This window comes from Dipodomys ordii, unplaced genomic scaffold (genome assembly GCF_000151885.1).
Source record: "Dipodomys ordii isolate 6190 unplaced genomic scaffold, Dord_2.0 Scaffold63, whole genome shotgun sequence".
Lineage (NCBI taxonomy): Eukaryota > Metazoa > Chordata > Mammalia > Rodentia > Heteromyidae > Dipodomys > Dipodomys ordii.
Window position 1 is genome coordinate 6,088,797 of NW_012267279.1, and position 24,770 is coordinate 6,113,566.

Here is a 24,770-nt window from a genome sequence, read left to right on the forward strand (position 1 = left end):
GGGAGGGGGGAGGCTGGGAAGGGATGTGAAGGGTAAACAAAAGGAGGAGGCTGCAATGCTTGGTTAGAAATGTACGCATTATCCTGCCCATGTAATTGTAACCCCTCTGTACAGTATCTTCACAAATAAAATAAAATAAAAATTTTAGGTTTTTTTTCTTTTTTCTTTACTTTTGAAGAGAAAATTCTCTTTAGTTTGATTGCAAGATAAGGGTTTTGTTGTTAACCAAGATAAAATATAGTGCTGAATAATCTCTTAAATTAAACATTGAAGTGTAGGTTACAGAGAATAGAGATAATTAAATAGCGTAGACTACAATGGGTAAAGGGAAAAGAGTTTTCATGAAAATTAGCTGTAAAGGTAAATTGCATTTGAATCTTAACTTCAGATCTGGGTGCTCTGCTATTTGGCATATGTTGAATTGATAATGCCTGTGTGTTAAAGAATTCTGATTGTTTCTTTTGCTTCTCTCACAGCTTATAAAAATGCAAGCAGACCTATCTAATGAATATTAATGACAGTGATGTCTAGATAACTCTGTAAACCCCTGGATCTGTGGACTTTGGATGCAGTAGTCAGAGAGGATTTCTGGGGTTTTATTTAAAACCAAATTTACATACTTTTAAAGAATAAACATCATCTTAATATTTTAATAGCAATATTCCAAAGTGGAGATTTTCCTGAAAGAAAAAAAAGCTTAATTTTCCCTCCCTGAACATTATGTTCACCAAGGTCTGCATTTTAAGAGACAGGAAACTGTTAGCTAAAAAAGAAATTAACTTAATCCCCCTTCATTAAGTTCCAGCCTCCTTTTTATTTTTTTGGTTGTTGTTACTTAGAGACAAGTAATAATTATACCCATAGCAATGCAAAGCCTGTTTTTTTTTTACACTTTTGTTACACAAAGGAACTGCAGTTGTTAAGGTGACAGCAAAAGAAAATGAGAACATTGATAAATACCAATTTTTTGTTCCCTTAAATCTTTGCTAGCTCTTCAAGGGAAGGGTGACACTATTGAAAGTAAATTTCACTCAGGTATCTGGGAGGCATTTTAATTCATTAACTGCAAAAATCTACCCATGTGCTTTTAGAGGATTTAGAAGATGTCCATCAACTAGCTAAACAATATTTTCCCAGTGAAAGTGATAAATACAGCTGCTAAGTGGGTGGAAAAATACCTAAAATGACTGCACATTCTAGGTTTTTAAATCTATATACTGTGTAAAAGATGGGCATTTTGTTTTCAAGTTGGTGTCTTCAGGATAGAATGTTTAGCAAGCACACAATAAATTTTAGCAGTGTTTACTCTTCCCTCCTCTTCCTCCTCCTCCTTCTTTTTTTCTTCCCTCCTCCTCCTCCTTCTTCTTCTTTGCCTCCTCCTCCTCCTCTTCTTCTTCTTCTTTGCCTCCTCCTCCTTTCCCTCCTCCTCCTCCATTTCTTCCTCCTCCTCTTCCTTCTTTCTCTTTTCCTTTCCTTTCCTTTTTCTTTCCCTTCTCATTGTGAAGACTTTGTGTTTTAGCTTTACAAAGAGGAGAAATCATTAAAATGTAGTTTGTACCATTCCATTCCATTATTTGTCATCTTTATGGCTGTTCTATAGTTTTCATTGCACCTTTAATGTGAGGCTTGGTCAGGAGAGGTGAGCGGGAATGTGCACATTCTTGGCTGCGAGAGCTGCTTGAGAGAGTCTGCTCGCTGGGCTTCAATCCACGTCCCTGTAGATTTTAATGTCCCCACAGACTGCTGGCAGCCTGCTTCCAGCTGTGGCAGGCATGATGCAGTGAATTGCTTTTGAATGTTCTTTACTCAAATAGGCAGTAATTACAAGCTTAAAGAGGTTTAGTGGTCCAGTAAACTACATAATCACCCCTGAATTAGCCCGGGCTCATCAGTTGCAGTCCAGCAAGCTCGAGTCTGCTGTTTGTATGCAGCCTTGATCACATAGCAACCTGATCAGCAGGTGTGGAACAGCCAGAGTCCCCCATAAACACAACTGTCTACAGGGGACAATGATCTCTAATGAGATGAGGCTACACCATCACTGTAATTTAAGTGGGAAAATTAGCACTAGAGAATGAGCACCAGTTCTAGGGGTCTTGAGTCATATTGGGAGCAGTACGAATTTCTCTCTCTCTCTCTCTCTCTCTCTTTTACTCTGTCTCCAGTCTCTTGTTATTGTTTTTCTCTCTTCCAAAACTATGCTTGACAAATGTATTGTTTTGATTCTGAGTAAGACTTCTTTATTCTTTATACAAGGATTTTTTCCCCTAAATATTTAATGCTGGACAGAGCATCAGTAAATGCAATAATGATAACTATCTCTAGACTTGTTCTAGAATGGGTCTCGTAGTATTTCATCTTGTATTTTCTGTTAAAGGTTTCAAAAGCCTTTCACTGTGATTTTTTAAAGTGAAAAAATCTTCTTTGGGTTGATAATGGGTCTCCTTTTGCAGGCATTTTCTCCAAAATGACTGAGATGAACTGAATGTAGTTGGAAAAACAAAATTTTATTTCCTTGGAACTTATTGTATGAATCAGTCATGAACTTTCTTTTCAGAAAAGTGGTCTAGTGCAGTATATTGTTACTTTATTGAGTTTATTAATGTGGAATTATTGGAAAAGACCCTCAATGCTGTGTGTGTGTGTGTGTGTGTGTGTGTGTACTGGGGCTTAAATTCAGGGGCTGGATGCTGTCCCTTAGTGTTTTGACTCATGGCTGACATTCTACTACTTGAGCTCAGTTCTACTAGTGGTATTTTGCTGATTCATTGAAGATAAGAGTTTCTTGTTCTGGCTGGTGTCTGTCTTCAAACCATAATCCTCAGATCTCAGCCTCCTGAGCAGCTAGGATTACAAGCGTACATCACCCAGCATCAGGCTCCAAGACCCTCATTGTAGAGATTCTCCTCATCCTCTCTCCAGTCTTGTCCTGGACACTGTGAAGACAGAGAACTTGAATTTTATCACATTGGAGTTGGAGAATTGGAAGGGAACTTTCACAATAAATAAACCCAACAACAACCTAGAATGGATTTGGGAGAAGCTTTAGGAAAAACTGTACACCAATTCTCTGAAGGAAAAATAAAATTACATAGTAATTAAGAGAGTAGGTTGGAGAATTGACTTCTTAAAGATCAAACTCCCAGCTCTGACCTAGTTTGAAGTCAATTATATTCTGTAACTCAATTTCTTCTGGAAAATAAGGTAATCCTTACCTCATATACTTGTGAAAAAGTATTAAATGAGTGAATACCTAATGCACTGAGAATTGTACTTCAACAGTATATACATGATATAAATGTCACTTAAAGTGAACAAAACTTGTTCTGTTTTCACAGTTGTAAGAATTGAGTGGGGAGGATGAATAATTGTTGAAAGGCAACAGCTGGTTTTCTAGTGTTTATCTGAAGAAATCTGCTTATAAATGCTAGTTGAAGAGTTTTGAGTGTTTCTAACTTCAATAACACTCATTTATTCATACAACGACTATCAGGCACAGAGCTGGGCTAGTTGCATTGTGAATGGGAAGAGCATTCATGTGTTTTTATTAGTAGTCTACTAAAATGAAGTCATTTTGAATGTAATTTAACTCATATTTGATTAAGAATCATATAAGAAATGAAAGTAATTGGAAAAACATCAATTTATTTCCAAGCACATAATTTAAGGCATTTGGGGGAATGGTTGGATGTAATAACAGGCATTCTATTATCCTTAAGAGTGGTCTTGTAAAGCCGGGCGCTGGTGGCTCACGCCTGTAATCCTAGCTACTCAGGAGGCTGAGATCTGAGGATCGCGGTTCAAAGCCAGCCCGGGCAGGAGAGACCGTGAGACTCCTATCTCCATAAAACCACCAGAAAACCGGAAGTGGCGCTGTAGCTCAAGTGGTAGAGCGCTCGCCTTGAGCTGAAGAACTGAGGGACAGTGCCCAGGCCCAGAGTTCAAAGCCCCACAACCAACCAAAAAAGAAAAAAAAGAAAAATGACTAGGATGGACATAGTTTCATTGAGATTTTTATCTTAAGGGAGATTTAATTTTGCTTCCATTAACAGAAGTGAGTTGGTAAAATGAAAGATGTATATATTAAACTAATGGTTTCTTTGTACAATGAGTAGCATATATATTTATATACATATTCATGATTAACACTTCAAGAATATTCAAGTGGGATTTTCTTCATCTATCATATAAAAGAGAAAATTGTTTGGAAGTGAATTTTAACATTTTACCAACTAGCATTTTACCACTGTTTCAATTCCAAGCTTTAATATTTACCAGCTATGTAACCATGAGAAGACTATTTGTCTTTTCTGTACCCATGTTTTCTCATACCTAAAATTTCTATAATAATTATATTAATCCCACTCCCTGAAAATATGCATATGAAATACTAGAACAATGCCTGGGACACTCATATCTTTACATAACTTACAATCACCCCATACACTCTTCTCATCTTGTTTTTGGGAGGAGAGGAGGATAGTGGTCATTTTTGTGGTTTCCTTTTATGATTGTGGTCTTCTACTAAAAGGATCAATATTCAGGGGGTTTATGACTAATCACAATTTTTCAAAATAATGTTGCCAGCCTTTATGACTTTAGTACTTTGAAGAGGATATAAGTAATTATTAATTTAGAGCTTATTATTTTATGTCTCTTATGAATATGCTCTGTGTGTGTGTGTGTGTGTGTGTGTGTGTGTGTGTTATATTGGGGATTGAACCCAAGGTCTCACATGTCCTAAAAGGCCTCTCTATTGCTTAAGCAGTGCTGCCAACTCTTTTGTGTTTGTTTACTTATTTATTTTTATTCTTTTTAATTTTGACTTTATTGTCAAGGTGATGTACAGAAGGGTTACAGTTACATAAGTAAGGTAGTGAGTACATTTCTATTCTAACTTTTTACCCCCTCCCTCATTTTTCTCCCTCTTTTTCTCTCCCCCCCTATTTACTTATTTAGATAAAGGGCCTCACCAACTTTGCTCAGGCTAGCCTTACATTCCCAAACTTCCTGTCTTCTCTGCCTGATCAGCTAGGATTATAGGCATGTACTACCAAGTTCCCCCCTTTATGCGTATGTTTCAAAATGCTTCTGTAATATATATGCAGAGCTAAGGAAACATACTTTGAAAATGTAAGAAACCATAAACAATTCTGAGTGGAAAGCACTATGAATTTCTTTAATGTAAGTATCTTTTATTAAAGGATTTCATAATCCTTTGTATTTATTTTATATTCAGAGGATATTAAAAGACTAGATAAGCAAAGCAGAAAGGGCATTTTAACACTGGACTCTTATAATTGGCTATAAAACAATGTTTTTCTGACTGTACATTATAAATATGTTCTCATTAGTACAAAAAAGCAAAGATTGTGATGAAATATTACCCAGCATTCCACTTTTCCTTCCACACCTCTGTCATTTTCCTGGGGATAAGATCAAGTTTATAGATTCCTACCAGACTTTCCTACTTGCACACCTTCCATTGGCAACTTTTTATAATGCTGCTGGGTATACAAGAAGTCAGAGGGGTTGTCTGCACAATGACTACACTAGTCCTCAGAGACAGCAAGTGCTAAAGAATAAAGGCAGCACATTTAGTCTGAGCAACGAGGCAATCTGGGCAGGGGTGAGGATGGGGTGTTGACGGAGAATTAAGAAAACAGGTCGAAATTCCATGACTTCACTGATGATGCTCCAAACATTTTTGGCTTCTTAGCCACGGCTGCCTTCCTTCTTTTGCTTCTGACATGTGTGAGGATGCAGGACCCAACTACTATGCATTCAGGCTATGTTCCTCCCCTGCACCGTGCACTGCTTTTGTAATGCAAATGCGAGGCACAAAGTGTCTCTTTGATAATGTGCAGTCAGGAGACAAAAAAGCATTCACTGAAACAGTAAAACTAATTCATAAAGCTGAAAGACAATAGGGAAGCATTATAGATTTTTTTAAGGGGAAAAAAAGTATCCTAGATCAATGTAATTGTCACAGTGTAAGCTATTCATAGTCAGCGCATAGGGAGAAAATGGCTGCGAGCTTATTTAAAATGAGAGAACTTTTCATAGGCACAAATATTAGATTAAATAAATATAAATATATTTGTTGATCAAATGTCTCCTTATTTTCTTAGAGCTCAGGTGATTTCAATTTAGAGCCATCATATTTGGTTAGTGATTACAAACTCAGGAAGTTTTTTATAAAGCACAGAAACCTAATGGTTAAAAGCCACGCGGTAGATTTTTTTTTTCCCTCCTTTTTTCTTGAAAGGGAGTATCTCTCCATCACATACCAGAGTTTAGCTCAAGGTCAACTTATATTAATGCATTAAACTTAGCTGTGGAGGAGGCATAGGGCTGGAGGAAAAAAAAAAAGGATGAAAGAAGTTCTGAAATTGTTCTTCCAACATATTTAGCCCAGCCACACAACACTGCCTTGATAAGGCTGAGATTGGACAGTTGCCATAATTCCTCTGTTAGATCGGCTCCTCCGCTACCTATTCCCATACCTTTTAAAGTATAGCATGTAACATTTTGCTTGAAAATTGCTTCTACTTCTATTGCTTTGTTATAGCTGTTTTGCAGTTTCAGTCTAGAAACCTTTCTGTGTCACAAGAAATTACTAATCTTTGGCTTGAGAAGGGGCAGCATAGCCATCTATTATCTTACCAGCAAGCTCTGTACAGGATTATTTTCAAATTTTCTGCTGCCATTACAATGGACTGTTAGAGTGGGCCAGGCTGTGAGGGAGGGGACATCATTGGAACTTGCTTACCAGGGCAGATAAGATAAAGTTCATCACTGTCTTGGCATGGACATTTGCAGCTAAGGGTGGGTGTTTTCACGAAAGTAGTCCATTTGGTCTAGGATGTCATTAAGATAGTGGGCTGGACATTTTCCATCTGTGTATACTGTAGAGTTCCTCCTTTCCCATTGATGCTCAATTGAAGAAGTCTGCTTGGTTGTTTAATCATGAATAGCAATCAACATCAGTACCTCCTTACCCAGGCCAGCCTCAATGAAGAAGAGTGGAACTGTGTTGAGATAACTTTCTTTAGAAAGCTGCCATTTTTAGTCTTTCACCTTTTATGCGTTGTGGCTAGTAAAAGTGACAGTTCAGAGTTAACTTTTACATAGGCTACTTTCAGACATACCCTAAGGTATAAGATCCTCAGACGCTTGCTGGGGTTATAAAGGAAGCATGAATCTATACTGGCCTGTAACTGGAAGTTATATTGGAGATCCAAGGAACACACAAAGAGTGGCAGTTTGAAAGTCAGGGCGTTGATTATTGATATGATGGTCAATTCCCTGTAGATTGGGTTCCACTGCCCACAAACCTCCACTGATTTTTTTTCTTTAGACTCTAGCATCTCTCCTCTCCCCAGCAAATGCAGCCCCATGCACGTGTGTAGGTTTAATGCTGGCAGGGAGGGTCAGCTTTGCCCATACATAATCACTGTTTTATGGCTTTCACTCATTCCTGAGGTGTTAATGCAGATCAAATGGGAAACACTCCAGACAGAACCCTGGTAGCTACTGCATTGCCTAGCTCTCCCCTCCCAATCGTTAATTCTTATTGTAAGATCTAAAGGTAATTTTGTTTGCTCTCTTAATGCCTTGCAGGTCTCCCAGTGGCCCTTGCCTATCCTTTCTCAAATTCCCATCTTGATCAATTGTTTGCAAATAATTAAGCTTTTAAGAGATAATGGCATGAGGCTAATGTACACAACAAAGGCAGGTCTCCCTCACTGTCTGTTGGACTGTGGTCAAATTTACTTTGATATCCCAAAGTGATTAGGTTGATTGGTATATCAAGCCAGTGCAATAAGTCTTACCTTCCTAAGAACTTACTGATCTTTCCTTAACTAGTGTCCTTGTCATTTAGGCCCCATGAAGGAAAAGGTATCCAGGAAAACAGTAAGAGGTGACGCAGACCCTTTCGTTGCAATGGTTTGGAATGAATTTCTCATTTTCTCCCTAAAATGACACTTTATCTTGCAAAATGACATCTGCTTCTGCCCATGGTGTGGCCTTACCATTTCTGTGGATGAAATGCACCTGGGCTTTGAGTATTGGTATGGCAGCCTTGCCTGTGGCATGCTGGTTATTTGTCGTTATTTTTTTTTTAAGTCTATAAAGGGGTAACTTATATTGTCCCCAAAAGCTTATCTAGTAAAGATGCACAGGATTTAACAGATTGGATTTTAGTTTAAAAGCCCACTTCTGCCAGGCGCTGGTGGTTCACGCCTATAATCCTAGCTACTTAGGAAGCTGAGATCTGAGGATCACGGTTCAAAGCCAGCCCGGGCAGGAAAGTCTGTGATATTCTTATCTCCAATAAACCACTAGAAAACTGGGAGTGGCGCTGTTGTGGCTCAAGCTATAGAGAGCTCACCTTGAGCTGAAGAGCTGAGGGATAGTGCCCAAGCCCAGAGTTCAAGCCCCACAACTGACAAAACAACAACAAACAAACAAACAAAAAAGCCCACTTCTTTGTGAACTATTGGCTGACTGTGTGATAGCTACATGAATTCATAGCTTTCATGTGATTTGGGGTAATTACTGATTTTATTAAAGGGAATTGAGTTTGTTGGAAACCAAAGCCAAGAGCCATGAGAAAAAGAAAACCATTCAGTTTTCCTACTATAGACAAAGGTTTAGGGATTTTATGGATACCTTTGCCCCTCTCTTAACAGTGGCTGAATTATTGTGATGTTTAATTTTGTCTAGGCTTATTCACTTATCTATATGGAAAAATAAATCCCAAACAACTGAAAATTGTTTAATGGAGACAGAGTGCTGGGTCTCCATAGCTTGAGGCTGTCTAGCAATTATGCTGCATGAAATTAGACACAGTTTGTTCCAATTACTTAAAATCAGATCACATGAAAAGTGACAGAGGGGAAAAAAAAGATAGACTTTCTCATTTTGTGATATTTAAATTATGAAACCAGAAATTACAGAATGTGAAGAAACAACTGGAATTTGAACTGAAAATTTGAGGAGTGTCTTACTGCTCTTTGAAGCAGTAATGACTCAGGTAATTTTTTTTTTTTTGGGTCCGGTTGTGGGGCCTGAACTCTGGGCCTGGGCGCTGTCCCTCAGCTCTTCAGCTCAAGGCTAGCGCTCTACCACTTGAGCCACAGCGCCACTTCCGGCTTTTTTCTTTTTGCTTATGTGGTGCTGAGGAATCGAACCCAGGGCCTCAGGCATGCAAGGCAAGCGCTCTACCACTGAGCCACCTTCCCAGCCCGACTCAGGTAATTTTAATGATCCAAAGAGAATTTTTTTCTGATGCCATTTGCATAAAGTGTGAATTCCATTTGCTTTATAAAATGTATGTAAAACTTGCTCACAAACAGGCATGCAAAAATACTCTTGAAAAACACAGGACAAATAAATTACTGTGACAACTCTCAATTTTCAAAGTAACTAAAGATAAATGGCATAAATATTCATTTTTATCTAGTTCTGGTTAGATACAACTAACAAGGCAGTTCTCATTTAACCCTACTGAAGAGAGACTGTTGATATATTTATTAATTCATTTAAAAAGTCACAGAAAGGAATTTCCATACAACTTAGAAAATTGTATGGTAACAATCATATTACAGAAAAAGTTATGGATTGAAAATTGCTTTTATACATCTATAACTTTAGATGGTAAATAGTGTCAACATTTGAATGTTAAAATTTGAATATATCAAGACCAATCTACCAATCTCTATCTATCTATCTAGCTAGCTAGCTAGATATATATTTTGGCAATACTGGTATTTTAACTCAGTGCATTGCATTTGCTTGGCTGGCTGGTGTTCTACCACTTGACCCAAACTTCCAACCTTGCTTTTTGCTAGTTATTTTAGACAGAGAGTCCCATGAACTATTCTGTCAGGGCTTGTCACAAACTTCTAGCCTCTGAATCTGAGCCTCCTAAGTAGATAGGATTACAGGGGTAAGCCACTGACACAATTCTTATTAAGTAACACTTGAAGAACTGCTCAAGTAAGTGATCTTTAACTTTAGTGGATCTTTAGAATTCTGGAAGATAAAAATTGATGGTTAGAAAAATTATTCCTTATGGGCCTTGGAATGTAGCTTAGTGGTAGAGTGCCTACCTAGCATGCGTGAAGCTCTGGGTTCGATTCCTCAGTACCACATAAACAGAAAAGGCTGGAAGTGATGCCCTGGCTCAAGTGGTAAAGTGCTAGCCTTGAACATAAAGTGGCTCAAGGACAGTGCCCAGACCCTGAGTTCAAGCTCCAGAACTGGCAAAAAATAAAAAAAAAAAGAAAAAGAAAAATTATCCCTTATTCAAAGTTGCATGGTTAATAATGTCGTAGCATGATTGATACAGTCTAACAGGGTCATTAATATGTACAAATCTTCAACTAGTGTAGATATAGAAGTACTGTGTATTAAATTGATGTTCACTGTTCTGATCTTAGGATGATAAGAGATTCATTTGGTTTGAGTTGCATAGAAAACCTTCATACAATAGGAGTTACTTTTTTACATATGAGTGTAATGAGTGTAGCTTTTAGCTCAGGATATCATGAGATATTTGTTGAATATGGTTTTAGCCTGGTATGAGATGTGTGTTTGAAAACAGTGGATCGACATTCCCGTTTTTAGGAATGAAGCAAAGAAAGTATTGAGTGGGTTATTTGTATTTTTGGTGGACTTTGACAAAAAAATACAACCTGTATCATTCGTTTTGCTGTTGCATGTGATTAGAGCTGTCTGGGCATGATATAGCTATTCTCTTTCTTTCACAAATATTTACTGATTTCCATTAAGCTAGTCTGGACTTTGAGGATGGTGAATAAGAAAGCAAAGATTTTAGAATTGGTAGATGGGTAGGAAGAGGCAGCCCAAGAAGATTGTGTGAATAAAGGGAGAGCAGGGTATGGAAAAGGCAAAAGTCTGAGAGGTGGGCTGGGCAAGGCTAAATGGTGGCTGTTCATCTTGCTGGCCACAGTAAGCAGTCTGTAGGTGCAGCACAAGAGACATTAATGTGGATTATACAAAGTATTTGTCACATCCTATGGTCGCAGTTAGACAACAATGCTGGAAGAGGAAGCAGGAAATCTCACTGTCCCCTGTCTCTGCTGGCCATCCTTCTCTAGCTAGTTTCCTCACCTGTAAAACAGAAAGGATGATAGATTCCATTTATGTCACTCAAAGGGATATAATAGGGATTAATTACCATCCTGTCTGTAATATACTTGGAGCTCTTTAGAGAAAGGCACTATAGTCCATGAAAGCAAAGCCTTATTCTAATTGTGTATTTATTGATTAAGTGACAATCAAAGACAATGCTTACAGGGAAAATTGCTATATATCTTTGCTCTCCACCAAACGTATCCCATGTGTATTGATATAGAACATATTTAAAGTTACATGTAAGAACACTGAAGTGGTCATTAACAAGTCTTTTCAACATCTAATCAGACATTATTAATGAGATTAAAAGCTATGTTAATTAGTATTCAATAGACCAGGATTTAGTTTCAGTGGCACAGATAGTTAAATTGAGGGTTGGGGGGTACCCTTTCCCATTCATAATAGAACAGAGAGCTGACTCTTAGAACAATTTTATCTCAGGAGAATTTATAGGAGAGCAACATTTCAAAGGAGCCAATGTCTCCATAGATGGAAATTCCATCCTCAGCTGACCTCAGATATACTTGATTATCAAGCAAAAGATGTTCTTGCCAAAACGAATTGCAGTGGAATTCTAGATATTCTTACCAGAAGGTATGGATTTATTTTTAAATTGAATTCTGTAATAATTTTTATCCACTCTACCTCTTGAGGAACACAATTGCATTTGTTCTTAGCATGCAGAGCATGCTGGTCTTTGACTTCATCTCAGTCTGTGTTCAGAATCTCAACACAGGTGGACATTCAGACATGGAAGCCAACTTTGATTGGATTTTGTTTGCACTTTGCTGAAAAGCTAAAACTGATAGCGATTTAAGCCAAGTACTAGTGATTGATGCCTGTAATCCTAGCTAGTCAAGAGATCTCAGGGTAGAAGTTCCAAGCCAGCCCTGACAGGAAAGTCCTTGTGACTCTTGTCTCCAATTAACCACCCAAAAAGCCAAAAATAGAGCTATGGCTCAAGTGGTAAATGGTTTTGTGCTAAAAAGCTCAGGGAATGGGCCCAGGCCTTGGACCACAGAAAAAAATAAATAGCAATTTAAACAAAATACACTCACACTGATTTTAATCTTTTAACTTTCAGTGTGGTATTTTGGAGGGAGAGTATCACACTAAAATACTGAAGGCTGCAGCTGAGATGGTTTGTGTGAATACTTCATTAGAAGTCTTCAACTCAATAAAACTATGAAATTGAGGTGGTATGCTTTTAGATGGTGAAAACCAGCTTGTCTTTATTTTAATCCTATACAACACAGCCACAATCATACTCAACTTTCTGGGCTTGCAACAAATAAACTTGTTAAAGGCTAAACTCAGTATTAAGGTTCTGCAAGTATCCTAAGTAGCTATTTATACACTTGACTAATCTTTGTAATTGGCTTGTCTTTTACTGCCATTAATTAGATGATGTAGTATTCCATTAATAAGAGTGACACACCTCAGCATTTTTACCTTTAATTATAGACTTGACTAGGCACTTAGGTTATTGACAAAATGGCCTAAATATTGCCTGCTCTACACATATCCTTTTTGTTCTCTTTCAGCACCCTTATCCTTCTGAAGAACAGAAAAAGCAGTTGGCACAAGATACAGGACTCACCATCCTTCAAGTGAACAATTGGTAAGTAATTTGTTTACTTGTTGACACACAATCCATTTCTTCTTCTGGAAACCCACAGAGAGTATTGCTAATGTTTTGTATGAGGAAGCCACACCTAGCTGCTGCTGCCTTCCCTGGTGGCTTGGTGATCCAAAGGTGAAATGAAACTATCAACTGATGTGGGAAAACATTTTCTGGCATGGAAAAGAAAGAATTGTGTAGTCTTCCACTTTCCTTGTACATGAGCAGCTTCTATGCATAAGACAAGAATGTGTTTTATTCATATTCATGAAGACTCTGAAAAGGTGTCACTCATCTTGGCATTTTTTTTTTCGCTCCAGGATAATCAATAACATTGGTTACCATTCTATTTTTTAAGAAACATGAAAATGCACCATCATATATTAGGTTTCTTTAAGTTTTTTTAAATTATGTTTTTATGTGTTTATTTATTTGTGCTGGAACTGGGGCTTGAACTCAGGGGCTAAAGGGCTGTCCTTTACCATTTTTTTTTACTCAAAGCTGGTGCTTTACCAATTGAGCCATAGTTTCACTTCCAGCTTAGAGACTCATCTTTGGCGGGCAGGCTTCAAACTGTGATTCTCAACTCTTAGTCTCCTGAGTAGCTAGGATTTAGGTGTGAGCCACCAGCACCGGATACCACTCAGCTCTAATTCACCAAATAACTAAATTCCATGAGATATGCGCTTAAGGATAGTCTTCTCTCTTCTTTTATCCCCAGAATACTGAAAAAAAATCAACATTTCTACTTTGAAATGATTAAAAATTTAATGTTCCTCAGGATTGTGTTATACTCTTTCTTAAATTCCTGATTTGGGGCAAAGCTGAGTTTATGTACCAAGAACCAACCAAAAATCTTCTGACTGAATGTATAGCAGTGTAGCAATAAGGCTCTGAGAAAGAACGATTTATTGCCCTTTGTGAATTGTGCTTAAAGCCAGGTTTCAATAATCACCCAGAGCTAGTGTCATTTTTGAAGGGTATCGAAATCTAATATCTGCTAAAACTAAGTGTATCTAATTAATTGTCCTAATATTTTTAGATCAGTGTATATGATGATGGAAAAACATTATCCTCTTTGAAGTAAAACCCAAGAAAGACCAAAGCCTGGACAAGGGTGAACTGAGAATGTCAGTTTACAGACAGAAAGTCTTTCTGTTCAATACGTGTCAAAGATTAATATTACCGAGTCTCTGATTACATGGCTTAATCCATTTTGGTGAATAAATTTGTTCTCAATGTCCATCATACCTACATTAACAGACCCTCTCTGTTAGAGAGCCTGGGAGCCTTTAGGAGAGATTTCAGATATATTAAACCCCATTACAGAAAATGTAATTTCTGTCAATATAATCCCATGTATTCTTCAATTTAGTATTTTAGAGATAACAAGCTACTTACAATATATTTGCCTTTGGAGGATTAATTTACAAAGTGCACTATCTGCGAGACACAGACAGACTCACATAAGCATTACTTGTAAGGGTTATCAGTTTCTATGACCTTACCACAGCCCTGAGAGATCAATTTTTGCAGCCCTTTTAGTAGGCCATCAGGAACCCAGCAAAGGCAAAGTATATCTAATTGTGGTACCGGGAATTCTGTTGCAGTGAAGGTGTTTTGTTCGCCTATTTTTTTTTTACTTGCTGGTTATGAATGTATGATATCATTTGTATTTTAATCTTCAAGACTGTTCATATTGAACTTCATCTTTCAAAAGTTCTGGGAAATACTCTTAAAAGTGCCATCAACTTTATATGTATACCCAAACTCACTCACTGTTTTTAAACTTAAATGATGAGCCAGTGTTTATACAACGAAGACTATTACACACATTGCATTTCCCTGGGAAATGTTCTGGTTTGAAGGTAAAGGAGTGGCAGGGCGAGCTCTCTCTAATTAAGGAGCACTAAAGAGCTGCCGCTCAGGTGATCTATCTAATATGCCATCTCTGTTTCTTGTGGATGTTGCTAGCAAACTCTATTCATAAACATAGTTACTAGAGAATAAATTACAAGTTGCTTTCCATGGGCCCACAATCTTAAGGACTATTTCCTATGAATGCAGGGATCGAGAGGTATCAGCTGGAAGTACCCTTTCTCTACCTGCAAGATACAATCTCTACTGGAGATCAGCAGGCCTTTTAATCAATCAATGATCACAATCTGACTTTCTTTCTTTTGTAAGGAGAAGGGAAGAAGAAAATACCTTTTTTTTTAAAAACAAGTGGTAACTCCATAAAATAAATTTTCAAAATAGATGCAGACTTCAAGCTTCATGCTGACATTCAATTAGGTACAGATCTATAACTGAAAAATCACTTTTCTTTTGTTATTTGGCAGAGAAATGCAATTTGGTGCTTACCGGGCACTATATAGGAGGTGATTTTTCTATCCTTGTCCTTTCTGGACTTAGAAGTAGCTGTTTCTTTGCACCTCATCACTTTCCTGAAGGGTGGAGAGTAATGGCATCACCACATTTGTTGTGATCTTAATGGCTTATTCATTTACATCCAAATTTTCTTTTTTAAATTACTATCTTTAAGTAATTGTACAAAGGGTTTCAATTTTACAAATCAGCTGATAAGCACAATTCATCTTGATTAATGCTGTCCCTTTATCAGTCCCAACTCTACCCATACCCTCAAGTTACTTGTAATAGAATAATACTTGTAATAATAATAACAATAGAATTTTAAAAAAAGTTTGGGTCTGAGTAGGAGACACAATACAAAAGGGGGGATAACCACATGGTACCATTTTGAAACCAAAGATATGGCCTATTTGAAAGCTAACCACCAGGGCTGGGAAGTTGGCTCAGTGGTAGAGTGCTTGCCTTGCATGCCTGAGGCCCTGGGTTCAATTCCTCAGCACCACATAAGCAAAAAGAAAAAAGCCGGAAGTGGCGCTGTGGCTCAAGTGGTAGAGCTGAAGAGCTGAAGGACAGAGTTCAGGCCCCACAACTGAACCCAAAAAAATAATAATAATAATAAAGTTTCATTTAAAAAAAAAAAAAGAAAGCTAACCACCAGTGGAATTATAGAGTAGATTTCTTCTTACTTTATTATAATAAAAATTACATGAAGTTTATTTGAGAGCGTGCATTCCTGTGAGGGCATCAATCTTGCTGTTATTTCCTTCTAGAAATAATAATTTTTAAAAATCATCATTGGTGTTTTAAAATTTTGCCTTCACTTCATTGAGCCCAACTTAAGAAAAAAATAAATGGATGTCTTTCTTCTTGGATTTCGTAAAACTTGTTAACACACATGTACATTTTTGTGTGAACTGTGAGTCATTGTTGAAGCGGTTTCATAAATGCTGAAGGGCAGGTTGGGTGTAGATCAGTCATAATTATTGGCAGCAACATAATGTATTGAAGCACACGATATGTAAGTCAAAATATAAATTCATGTCTAGTTGTTAGCTTGTCATAGGAACCCTGGCTGAACTGAGCTCCCACTGAAAAATGAGACATGAAGTTGGTGTGTGGTAATGACTTTCTTTCCTTCATGGAGCCCATTTTAACACCTTTTCATTGACATAAGCGATTAATGGAACCTACATCAGCTAAGGTTAAAGGTAGATGGGGATTGAGGTAGATGGGGAAAAGGAAGAATTTCAATGTAAAACAAGACAGATTTGATTAAGAGAAAGTTTGGAGTAAAAAAAGTAATTGCGATGACTCACATTTGGTGTACTCATCAGAAAACAAAACAAAACAAAAACACAGAAAAAAGAAATCTTAAAATGACCAGCATTGCACAGGTGGTCCACACCTGTAATCCTAGTGACTCAGGAGGCTGAGATCTGAGGATCACGGTTCAAAGCCATCCCCAACAGGAAAGTCCATGAGACCCTTATCTCCCATTAACCACTAGAACACCAGAAATGGCACTGTGACTCAAGTGGTTGAGCGCTAGCCTTGAGCTGAAGAGCTCAGGAACAACGCCCAGGCCCAGAGTTCGAGCTCCACAACTGACATAAAAAAGAAAGAAAGAAAAAAAAGACCAGCATTATTTATGGCACTTGGGCCTTGGGATGGAATGGGAAATGGGAAATTTATTAGACGAGACAATGTAGGCTAAGTTTATGCCAAAAAGTTTTTTGAGGATTGAGGGCAAGTATGCAAACAATCTGGTAAAAACATTTTTATATCAATTATTTAGTTTATATGAGATAGCTGTGTATCTAAAAAAGATTTCCATAAGAAACTTGACTAAATATTTCAACCTAATATCTGGTAGTAGACAGATTTAAAGCATAATCATTTAAAAAAAATAGCCCACACCATAAATTTATGTATTCTTACTACTTTGTTCCCTAATTATAAGTGTATTCAAAAATAGTAAACAGTAGCATTTGTTTTTCTCTTTGTTTTTTATTAATATGGTGGTTATGACAAATACTTATTGTGATATATTGCAGAGAAAACAATATTAATATGCTGACCATTTGTTTTATACAAGTACAATTTTAAATTTGGGGACTAGATAATTATTTACATGTTTCAATATTTAATACACATAGTTAATACTTGGTTCTTTTTTTCCTCTCCTGAATAGCTTACATTGGTTTTTTTAGTATTAAAATTTTGAGTGTTGAATAGTCAAGTACAAACTTTCTATTTATCTATTGGTATATTTCATACAAGTACTGCAGATCTGGTGTTTCTGTGATGAAAACTTTCTCCTTATGATCATGTAATACATGCTGGATACCACAGAATCCCCCTCAGTGGAGAGCTGGTCTAGGATACATTGAATATATTTTACAGTTCCTTTTTTTTTTTTTTACTACTTTTTATCCAAATCCTTTCCAGGTATTCAATAATTATTGTTTTATTCTCTGAGAAGATGACATAGTTTTTAGGTGAAAAGTATATGTGATATATATATAGTATATGTATAGACAGAAAAGTCACCTTCCATCCATAGGATGTATATGCTTCCAGATACCATCTGATATGACACTGTTCAGAACTATTATGTCTACAGATCTCAGATTGGGGCACATTCCAGATCTTTCTTTCTTCATTTATTGCCTTTAAAACTATGAAGCATTCAGCCATCACTTCCCATTTATTACCAGTGAGGAAAAAGCATGTTGTCCTTAGAGATTTATTCCACTGGCAGGTAAAAATGTGAACATATTCTTTAAAAATTATTTGATCTCCTTTATTAAACAGATGCAACAGTTAAAGGTCAAGTTTCCTTCTGAGTTATGGTAATAATGCAGCAAATACTTTTATAAGTAATCAAAGATTCTATAAATAAAGGTACTTGTTTAGATGTAAATGTTAAAGCATTCACAAATTATCCTTTCAACTTCTGAGATCTAAAAATCAATAGGGGTCAGGGGGTTTCATGGAATTGTTCTGCTTTTTCTTCCAACATAATTTAATAATGCATTTTACGGATGTTGTTTAAACATTAGGCACAGATTGTTTTGTCAATAAAGCTAAACAGAGGCATGACACAAAAGCAAGGGAAACAGATGTAAAAAAAAAAAAATATACCAGTGAACACAGCAAAATCACTGGGTCACCTATTTGCTATTTAACTAAAGAACAAAAGTGCTGTGGTGACTTTTCTTGCCTAGAAACCACCTAGGGACACAACAACTTCACACACAAAAAATAATTTTATTAAGCAGGTGCTTTAGTTTTCTCTCTGGAGAATTTAACTGTGACTTACATTTAAAGTAGACTTGCTAATTGATCAGGAGTAAGAGGTAGAGTATTTTTTTAAAGGAGGGGAAAATATACACACTCTAACTCCTATGAACGTTTCAGAATATGTTGTTCTTCTTTAAGGCTCAGTTAATTGCTGTGCTTCTCACCTGGAGTGTCAATTCTAATAATATTACCTTTACAGACACTTGCTCAGAGTTTAGATTATAGCAATCAGTAATACTCACTAGATAAAATACTGTCTAGTTGCTCATAAGAAAATATTGAAATCAGTCAAAAAATGTTTAGCTTGCATATTGCCTGAGACAGGGCTGGCTAGACGCCAGGCAGGTAGGGTATTATTAGGAAAGCTGAGCAAATAGCTTGCAGGGAAAAGAGCTCTGAGTTTAGAAACCTTCAGGTATTGTCAGGTCAGAGAATTTTAGGAGTTCAGCAGAGAGGCCACTTTTGTTTGCAGATTTAAAATTTTCTAGCAAACCATCCTCTTTGAAAATGACTCTATAGACCAACTGATACACGCTCTTGGAAAGGTTACACCCCAAGTTTCCTTAGAGCTTTTCCCCACTGTGTAACATCACATCTTAGTACTGTTGAAAATGGAAACCCCTTAAAAAGTGGGGCTGTTGACTCCATGTGTTGCATGGAAGCCCCCATCTCTTGTAGCCTGCCTTGAGCCTCGGTGAGAATAGAAATGGGAAAGTCTGAGATGTGGTACTATGGTAAATTCAAAGCTCCAATAGTTTTATGGAACTTTTTTTTTCCCTTCAAGCTTGTATTCAAAGGTAGCTTTAGAGATTTTTCAGGAAGATAAGACAAGAACACCAGGCCCAAAATTAAGAAATACATCTGAGGATGTTTCAGGACCTTCTAGCTGTAGACTTCAAGTGAGACCCAGAGTTGAATGAGTCCTAAGACTGATAAATCCATCGTGAAGGAAAGGTTTCTGAATACCTGTGATTCCTTCCTTTCAGACAATTAAATCAGTGACCTGGTGGTTGACTTTGAATGTGGGGTGTGGGTTAGTAAAGTTTGTTCCAAGTCTTAATTAAGCTAGATTTGTTGTTTTCACTGTCTGGGCACATGTATCTGTTTAGAGAAATGGAAAGAGTTCTGAATGTGTCATGCAACCACATAGAGCAAACTTGACTCCCCAGGCATTGGGAGCACTTCAGAAGGGAGGGTAGGATGCAGATGACAAGGTAGAGGAACTCCACTCTACAGGTGGCAAAGAAGCAGTTCCCTTGTAAGCTTTGTGACAATGTAATCTTTACACAGAGCAAGAGTGAGGGAGTGAGGGGAGGGAATGAACATTGGGTTCCAAACATCTGTCCTCCCCATTACTGACCAGTAAAAAGTGTGTCCTTGTACAAGTCCCTTTATCTCCAGGGATAGCAGCACCTTCTAGTTTAACATGGACAGTCAGACTAATTAGCCAGTATCTTCCAGCCTCTTAGAGCTCTGATATTCTAGATGATGTGACAATTTCCTTTGGAAAATGGTATTTAAGTAGTTGTTCAAAGGGATTTCAGTTCAACGTGTCAGTACAATGCGTCTTGATCAATGCCACCCCTCTCTCCCCCATTTCTCCGAAGTTCCCCCATCCTCTCAAGTTTCCTAGCTGCATTTGTACTGATTTACATTGAGTATTACGACTGCATTCTCCGGCCCTTACTTTCTCATTGTGTGTGGAGATTTCCTTGATGAAAGTAGTAAGGCAAAGTTTCTGAAACTGAACTGATTTCTCTACCTCTACTCCAGAGGTAGAGAAAATACATCACTTTGATATAGAGACAAACAAGGAAATTAATTAAAAACTTGTTACTTTTCTTCACTTTAAATAAGCAAATCAAACAGTGTAAAATAAAAACAAGATGAAATTAAACATTATCGGAAGACATGAAAAACATGTGCGCTGTCATTTTTGGATTCATAATAAAGATAAATCAGTTGTTTTTAACAATGCACAAGAAGTCTGTGAAGGGCCTGACAGATAATAGGCTTGAAATTTCTGAAGTTATTGTACAGAAAAATTTGTTTTATCCTCAGGCATTCAATCTTTTCCTCTAGTAATTTTGTACATGACAAACTTTTTAGTGCATGCATTAATAATCTATAAGTAATGGGTTGTCAGGTGTCAGTTAGATAAGATTAAAAGACTGTTTAAGCATTATCCATTTGCTTCTTTGTATGAGTTTTATAGGTCAGGAGAAATAACTTTTTGAATTGTCGTTGTATTGTTTCTTTCTTTTGTTTTTTCTTTTCTCTTTCATTTGGCACCACTCCAAGTATACCTGGGAGAATCATATTCCATTCCATAAATCCTGCATATAGGAGCAGACTTGAAACTCATACTGTGTGAATCAAGGGGACAAATGTCCCAGCTGTCTCCTGTAAATGCATTTGGGTTTTTAAATGTTACTCTTTGTCTTGCAAGGAGAAATAGACTCAGTTACAAGGGGCATTGAAGCTTTAACTGTGAGTAGTTTCTTAGCAAGTCTGGTTTAGGTCTATTCTTGTCAAATCTGTCTTAAGTGTGTTTACATATAGTTTGCCTTTCTGGTATTTTCTGCTTGCACAGACCTGATCTCCACCTATTTTGTGTCAACAGTTGCTGAGGCTGGTGTTGGGTGATTAACCATTAAACACTGAAACATTGAGCAGTGCCCAGAGAGACCCTCTCTCTCCTCTCACTTACATCATCCTCTTGCTTCAGGCTGTACCCTCAAAAAACAAACAGCATATTTGAGTGGTTAAAAAGTCAGCCTGAAATATTTAAAAAAAACGGGGCAAATGTGGCATCCTTGTTAAATAAAACAGCTTTCTTAAAAATGGAGTGAATCCAAGAGCTCAGGGGAAGGAAGTGTTTTCTGAAGGTGAATATTATCTCAGATCCGGTCTACATGGCTCTGTGGGACTTTGTGTAGAGACTTAGGGTTATCTTCTGCTTTATTGTTAATTTTAAGGGGAAAGGAGACATCGATAAATAGAAGAAACATATCAGAAGACATTAAAGGCATTGGTATAGAAGGCTGTGCTATTCAATGGCCTTGTAATCAGTAATGATTTTCCTCTGTTTTATTTTCATATCTGCAGAACTTTTGGTCTGGTCCATTAGTAGGGAAAAATAATTCTATCATATATCTCACACCTGAACAATAACAAATAAGCAAAACATCTTAATGTATCCTGACATCTTTGAGAGGTCTCTTTCCTTCTTTATCCTGGTGACTAACAAGATTAGATCCTGTCGCCAAAGAAGGGAAAAATATTTCCTTTCTCAAACATGTTGACTCTTTCACAGCCATGGAGGTTTGTGATCTTGGGTCCTAACTAAGGCCAAAGATGAAGTTCTTGACATTGGTTAGATATGGCTTCACAATGTAACTTTTATTTAATTTGTCCTTAAAGAGCAGTATATATATTGCCTAGGGACAAAAATTAAACACATTCTGTCATTAAGTTAAATATATTTAAATTTTCAGTATTTTTACTCCACAATGCTGAATCAAATGAAAAGCAGTAGTTTTGAAGACTGTAGTCTGGTTTAAAGGTTTCGTTGGCCTATATCACTAGAGCATCTGTGGTGGTTGACTTTATTTGATCCCTACTTTAGGTCAGAGTTCATATGTACTTGGAAAGGGCAGAGGGTATGAGATGTTGAGAAAGCTAACGGAAAGAATTGTACATGTCCAAAAGATATAAGATCTCAGCCCTCACGGCTGGTCACCTGGCAGAAGAATTTACAGAAGGGAAGGTACCTAGGTTATGGCAGGGATTCCCTTTGTCAGGGCCAAGGAGGAGCTGCGGATGGGCAACCAGAAGGAACATATCAGATTCATTCTGAGTCAATGGAATGTTAAAAGAATAAGAGCATATTGAGAATTAAATTTTGTTTGTCATTATATTATTTCTTTTGAAATTGCAAGTAACAAGGGAATAGGTGATTTTTGAAATGGTTTGAAATTTTAGAGACCTTGTGCTACAGAACTACAGAGTACTAATCATAGGTGGGAATTTATGCATCCTTTGACAGATGAGGCCCTGCCTACCATGTTACTCTGCGAGCTGCTAATTAGAGGCAGGGACAAGACTGGTTCCTAGCTGAGCACTTCCTCCTTTCTACCATCATATGTTTACATTTAGATAAATTTATGAAGATATAGTCAAAAACTATACAATTGAACCACTTAAAGTGCATAACTCATTGAGTGTGGTTATGTCCACAGAGTTTTGCAACCATTGTCAGTCAAACATACAACTTTTTTTTATTATCATAAAGAGAAATCCCGTGCCCATTAGCTATTAGTTCCTTCTCCTATTCTCCTATTCTTCTCTTTGCCCTCAATCATGGACCTGCTTTCTGTCTCTAAATTTGTCTATTCTTGCCATTTCACAAAAATATAATCATATAGTATGTGGACATTTGTGACTAGCTCCTTTTTATTTAACATAATTTCAAGGGTAATCCATACTGTAACATGGATTGCTGGTTCTTCATCCCTTTTCGGGATTGAGAAATGCTTCACTGTATGTGTTTAACATATTTGGTGATTCATTCACCAATGAGATCTCAAGTTGTTTCTACTTTTGTTGCTGCAAATGGACAAGCCTTTTTACTATTATATATTTGTGAGAATCACAAATATTATATATATATAAAACAATATATAACAATGTCCCAATAAACCCCTGTCTTAGATTTTACAATATGCAAAACACTTCTCATGAATATTAAGTCGTTGGTCATGGAGATTCACTATCTAAATACTTGCTGTGATCTCAGAGCTAGCAAGAGGCAGGCTTGGCACTCAGCTCCCAAGCTCTTCTCAGTATGTACTGCTAACTCTCCCTGCCAATGGCAATCGTTTTGACAAAGGTGAGTGAAATTCAGTCAGACTGAAAACAGCAACCCAGCAATGAAATGCAAATTCTGTAAAGGTTCTCCAAAGCGACTTTGATGCCATAATCACTTTCCAAAGTTTTGACAGCTCCCAAGAGGAAATCATTTTGTTAGTCCTCTCTTCCTTATTTCAGAGATTTTTCCACAAATCCTAATTGAGAGATAGTTGCTTTTTAGAATATGTGGTATATGGGTAAACAGACTACATACATACTATTATAGATTACATTGTGCCTAGATCAAGTTTTACTAGATGAGAAAGAAGTTACAGTAAACATTTTGAGGAATAGACACAGATACCTATTCAAGTCCAGTTGTTTTCATTGGGCCATTTGATAGCTTAAATTTGACCAGGCGAAACTAGATGGCAAGCTAAATTTGAAAAAAGAAAAATCTTTTCTTAGCATGAGTGGAGACTCTAGAAGGGAATGGGGTGTGTGTGGTTGGTGAAGACTTGGGGAGCTAAGACAATTAAAGAAAAGAAAATAGAGAAAGCAAAGAGCTTAGAAGTGCTCTAAGATGGGGCTGGGATTCTGTAACACTTTCCATAGCTGAGACTGATTATTATTCTATTGGTCAGGACAAACTTCCTTTAAGTGAATGTATATTTAATGATTAGAATAGGCATCCATCCCAATTTCCTGGGACACTCATGGTTTGTGTCAATTGCCCTGCATCCTTATTAATAGTGTTCCTTCACTGTGAAAACTGTTCCAGCTTAGATGATAATTTCCCTACTCATCCTATTTAGAGATTGGCAGAAAACCAGGATTTGCTTTAAGTAAGTATATTTATTCAGTAATGCATAAATGATATTTAGCTCAATGTGATTTTATTGACTTTTGGTGAATATGGGAAAATTGCAATTTAAGTGAAAAAAAATGGCTCATGTTTGAAACCAATGGGAGACACATTTATTCTTTTTGATATTATAGCTATTTTAGCATTTTCATTATGAAGTTTTGGTACATTAACCTATTGCTTATACATTGTGTTAAATCAGTTTAAATGCATGTAACTTAAGCAAATGCTAATTGTTTATATTTGTGAGGTCAGACACACTCCTATGTGGCAAATTATCATATTTAAGTAAATATTTCATAAACACCAATCTGCTAACCTATACTCGACGTCAATGGGTATTTAAGCTAACTTTAACTTCTGTACTTTTGTTTGTTTGTTTGCTAAGCCTAGTAAGATATCTACACCATTTGTTCCACTAACTTTGGAGCCCAAGTGTCAGTGGTGTAGACGGTAGCAAGTAGTGGCAAATGAAATAGAGACATGACTCAGATTCCCACTAGTACCTGGAATTCAGGTCACCACAAAGGAAGCCCTTTAGGGAGCCCCAAAATTTTGGAATACAAAAACTCATTATAACATTCCTTTACA

At 37.0% G+C, this 24,770-nt stretch overlaps 1 protein-coding gene across 4 annotated transcripts in view; it reads left to right on the forward strand.

The window, feature by feature from the left end:
* The window catches only part of Meis1 (Meis homeobox 1), a 146,152-nt gene that overhangs the window by 108,189 nt on the left and 13,193 nt on the right, over window positions 1–24,770 (forward strand). For all 4 annotated transcript variants that reach the window (XM_013022570.1, XM_013022568.1, XM_013022567.1 and 1 more), the window contains one exon: window positions 12,711–12,787. In XM_013022570.1, the coding sequence (XP_012878024.1) occupies window positions 12,711–12,787 (77 nt within the window). The remainder of the gene's footprint in view (window positions 1–12,710; window positions 12,788–24,770) is intronic.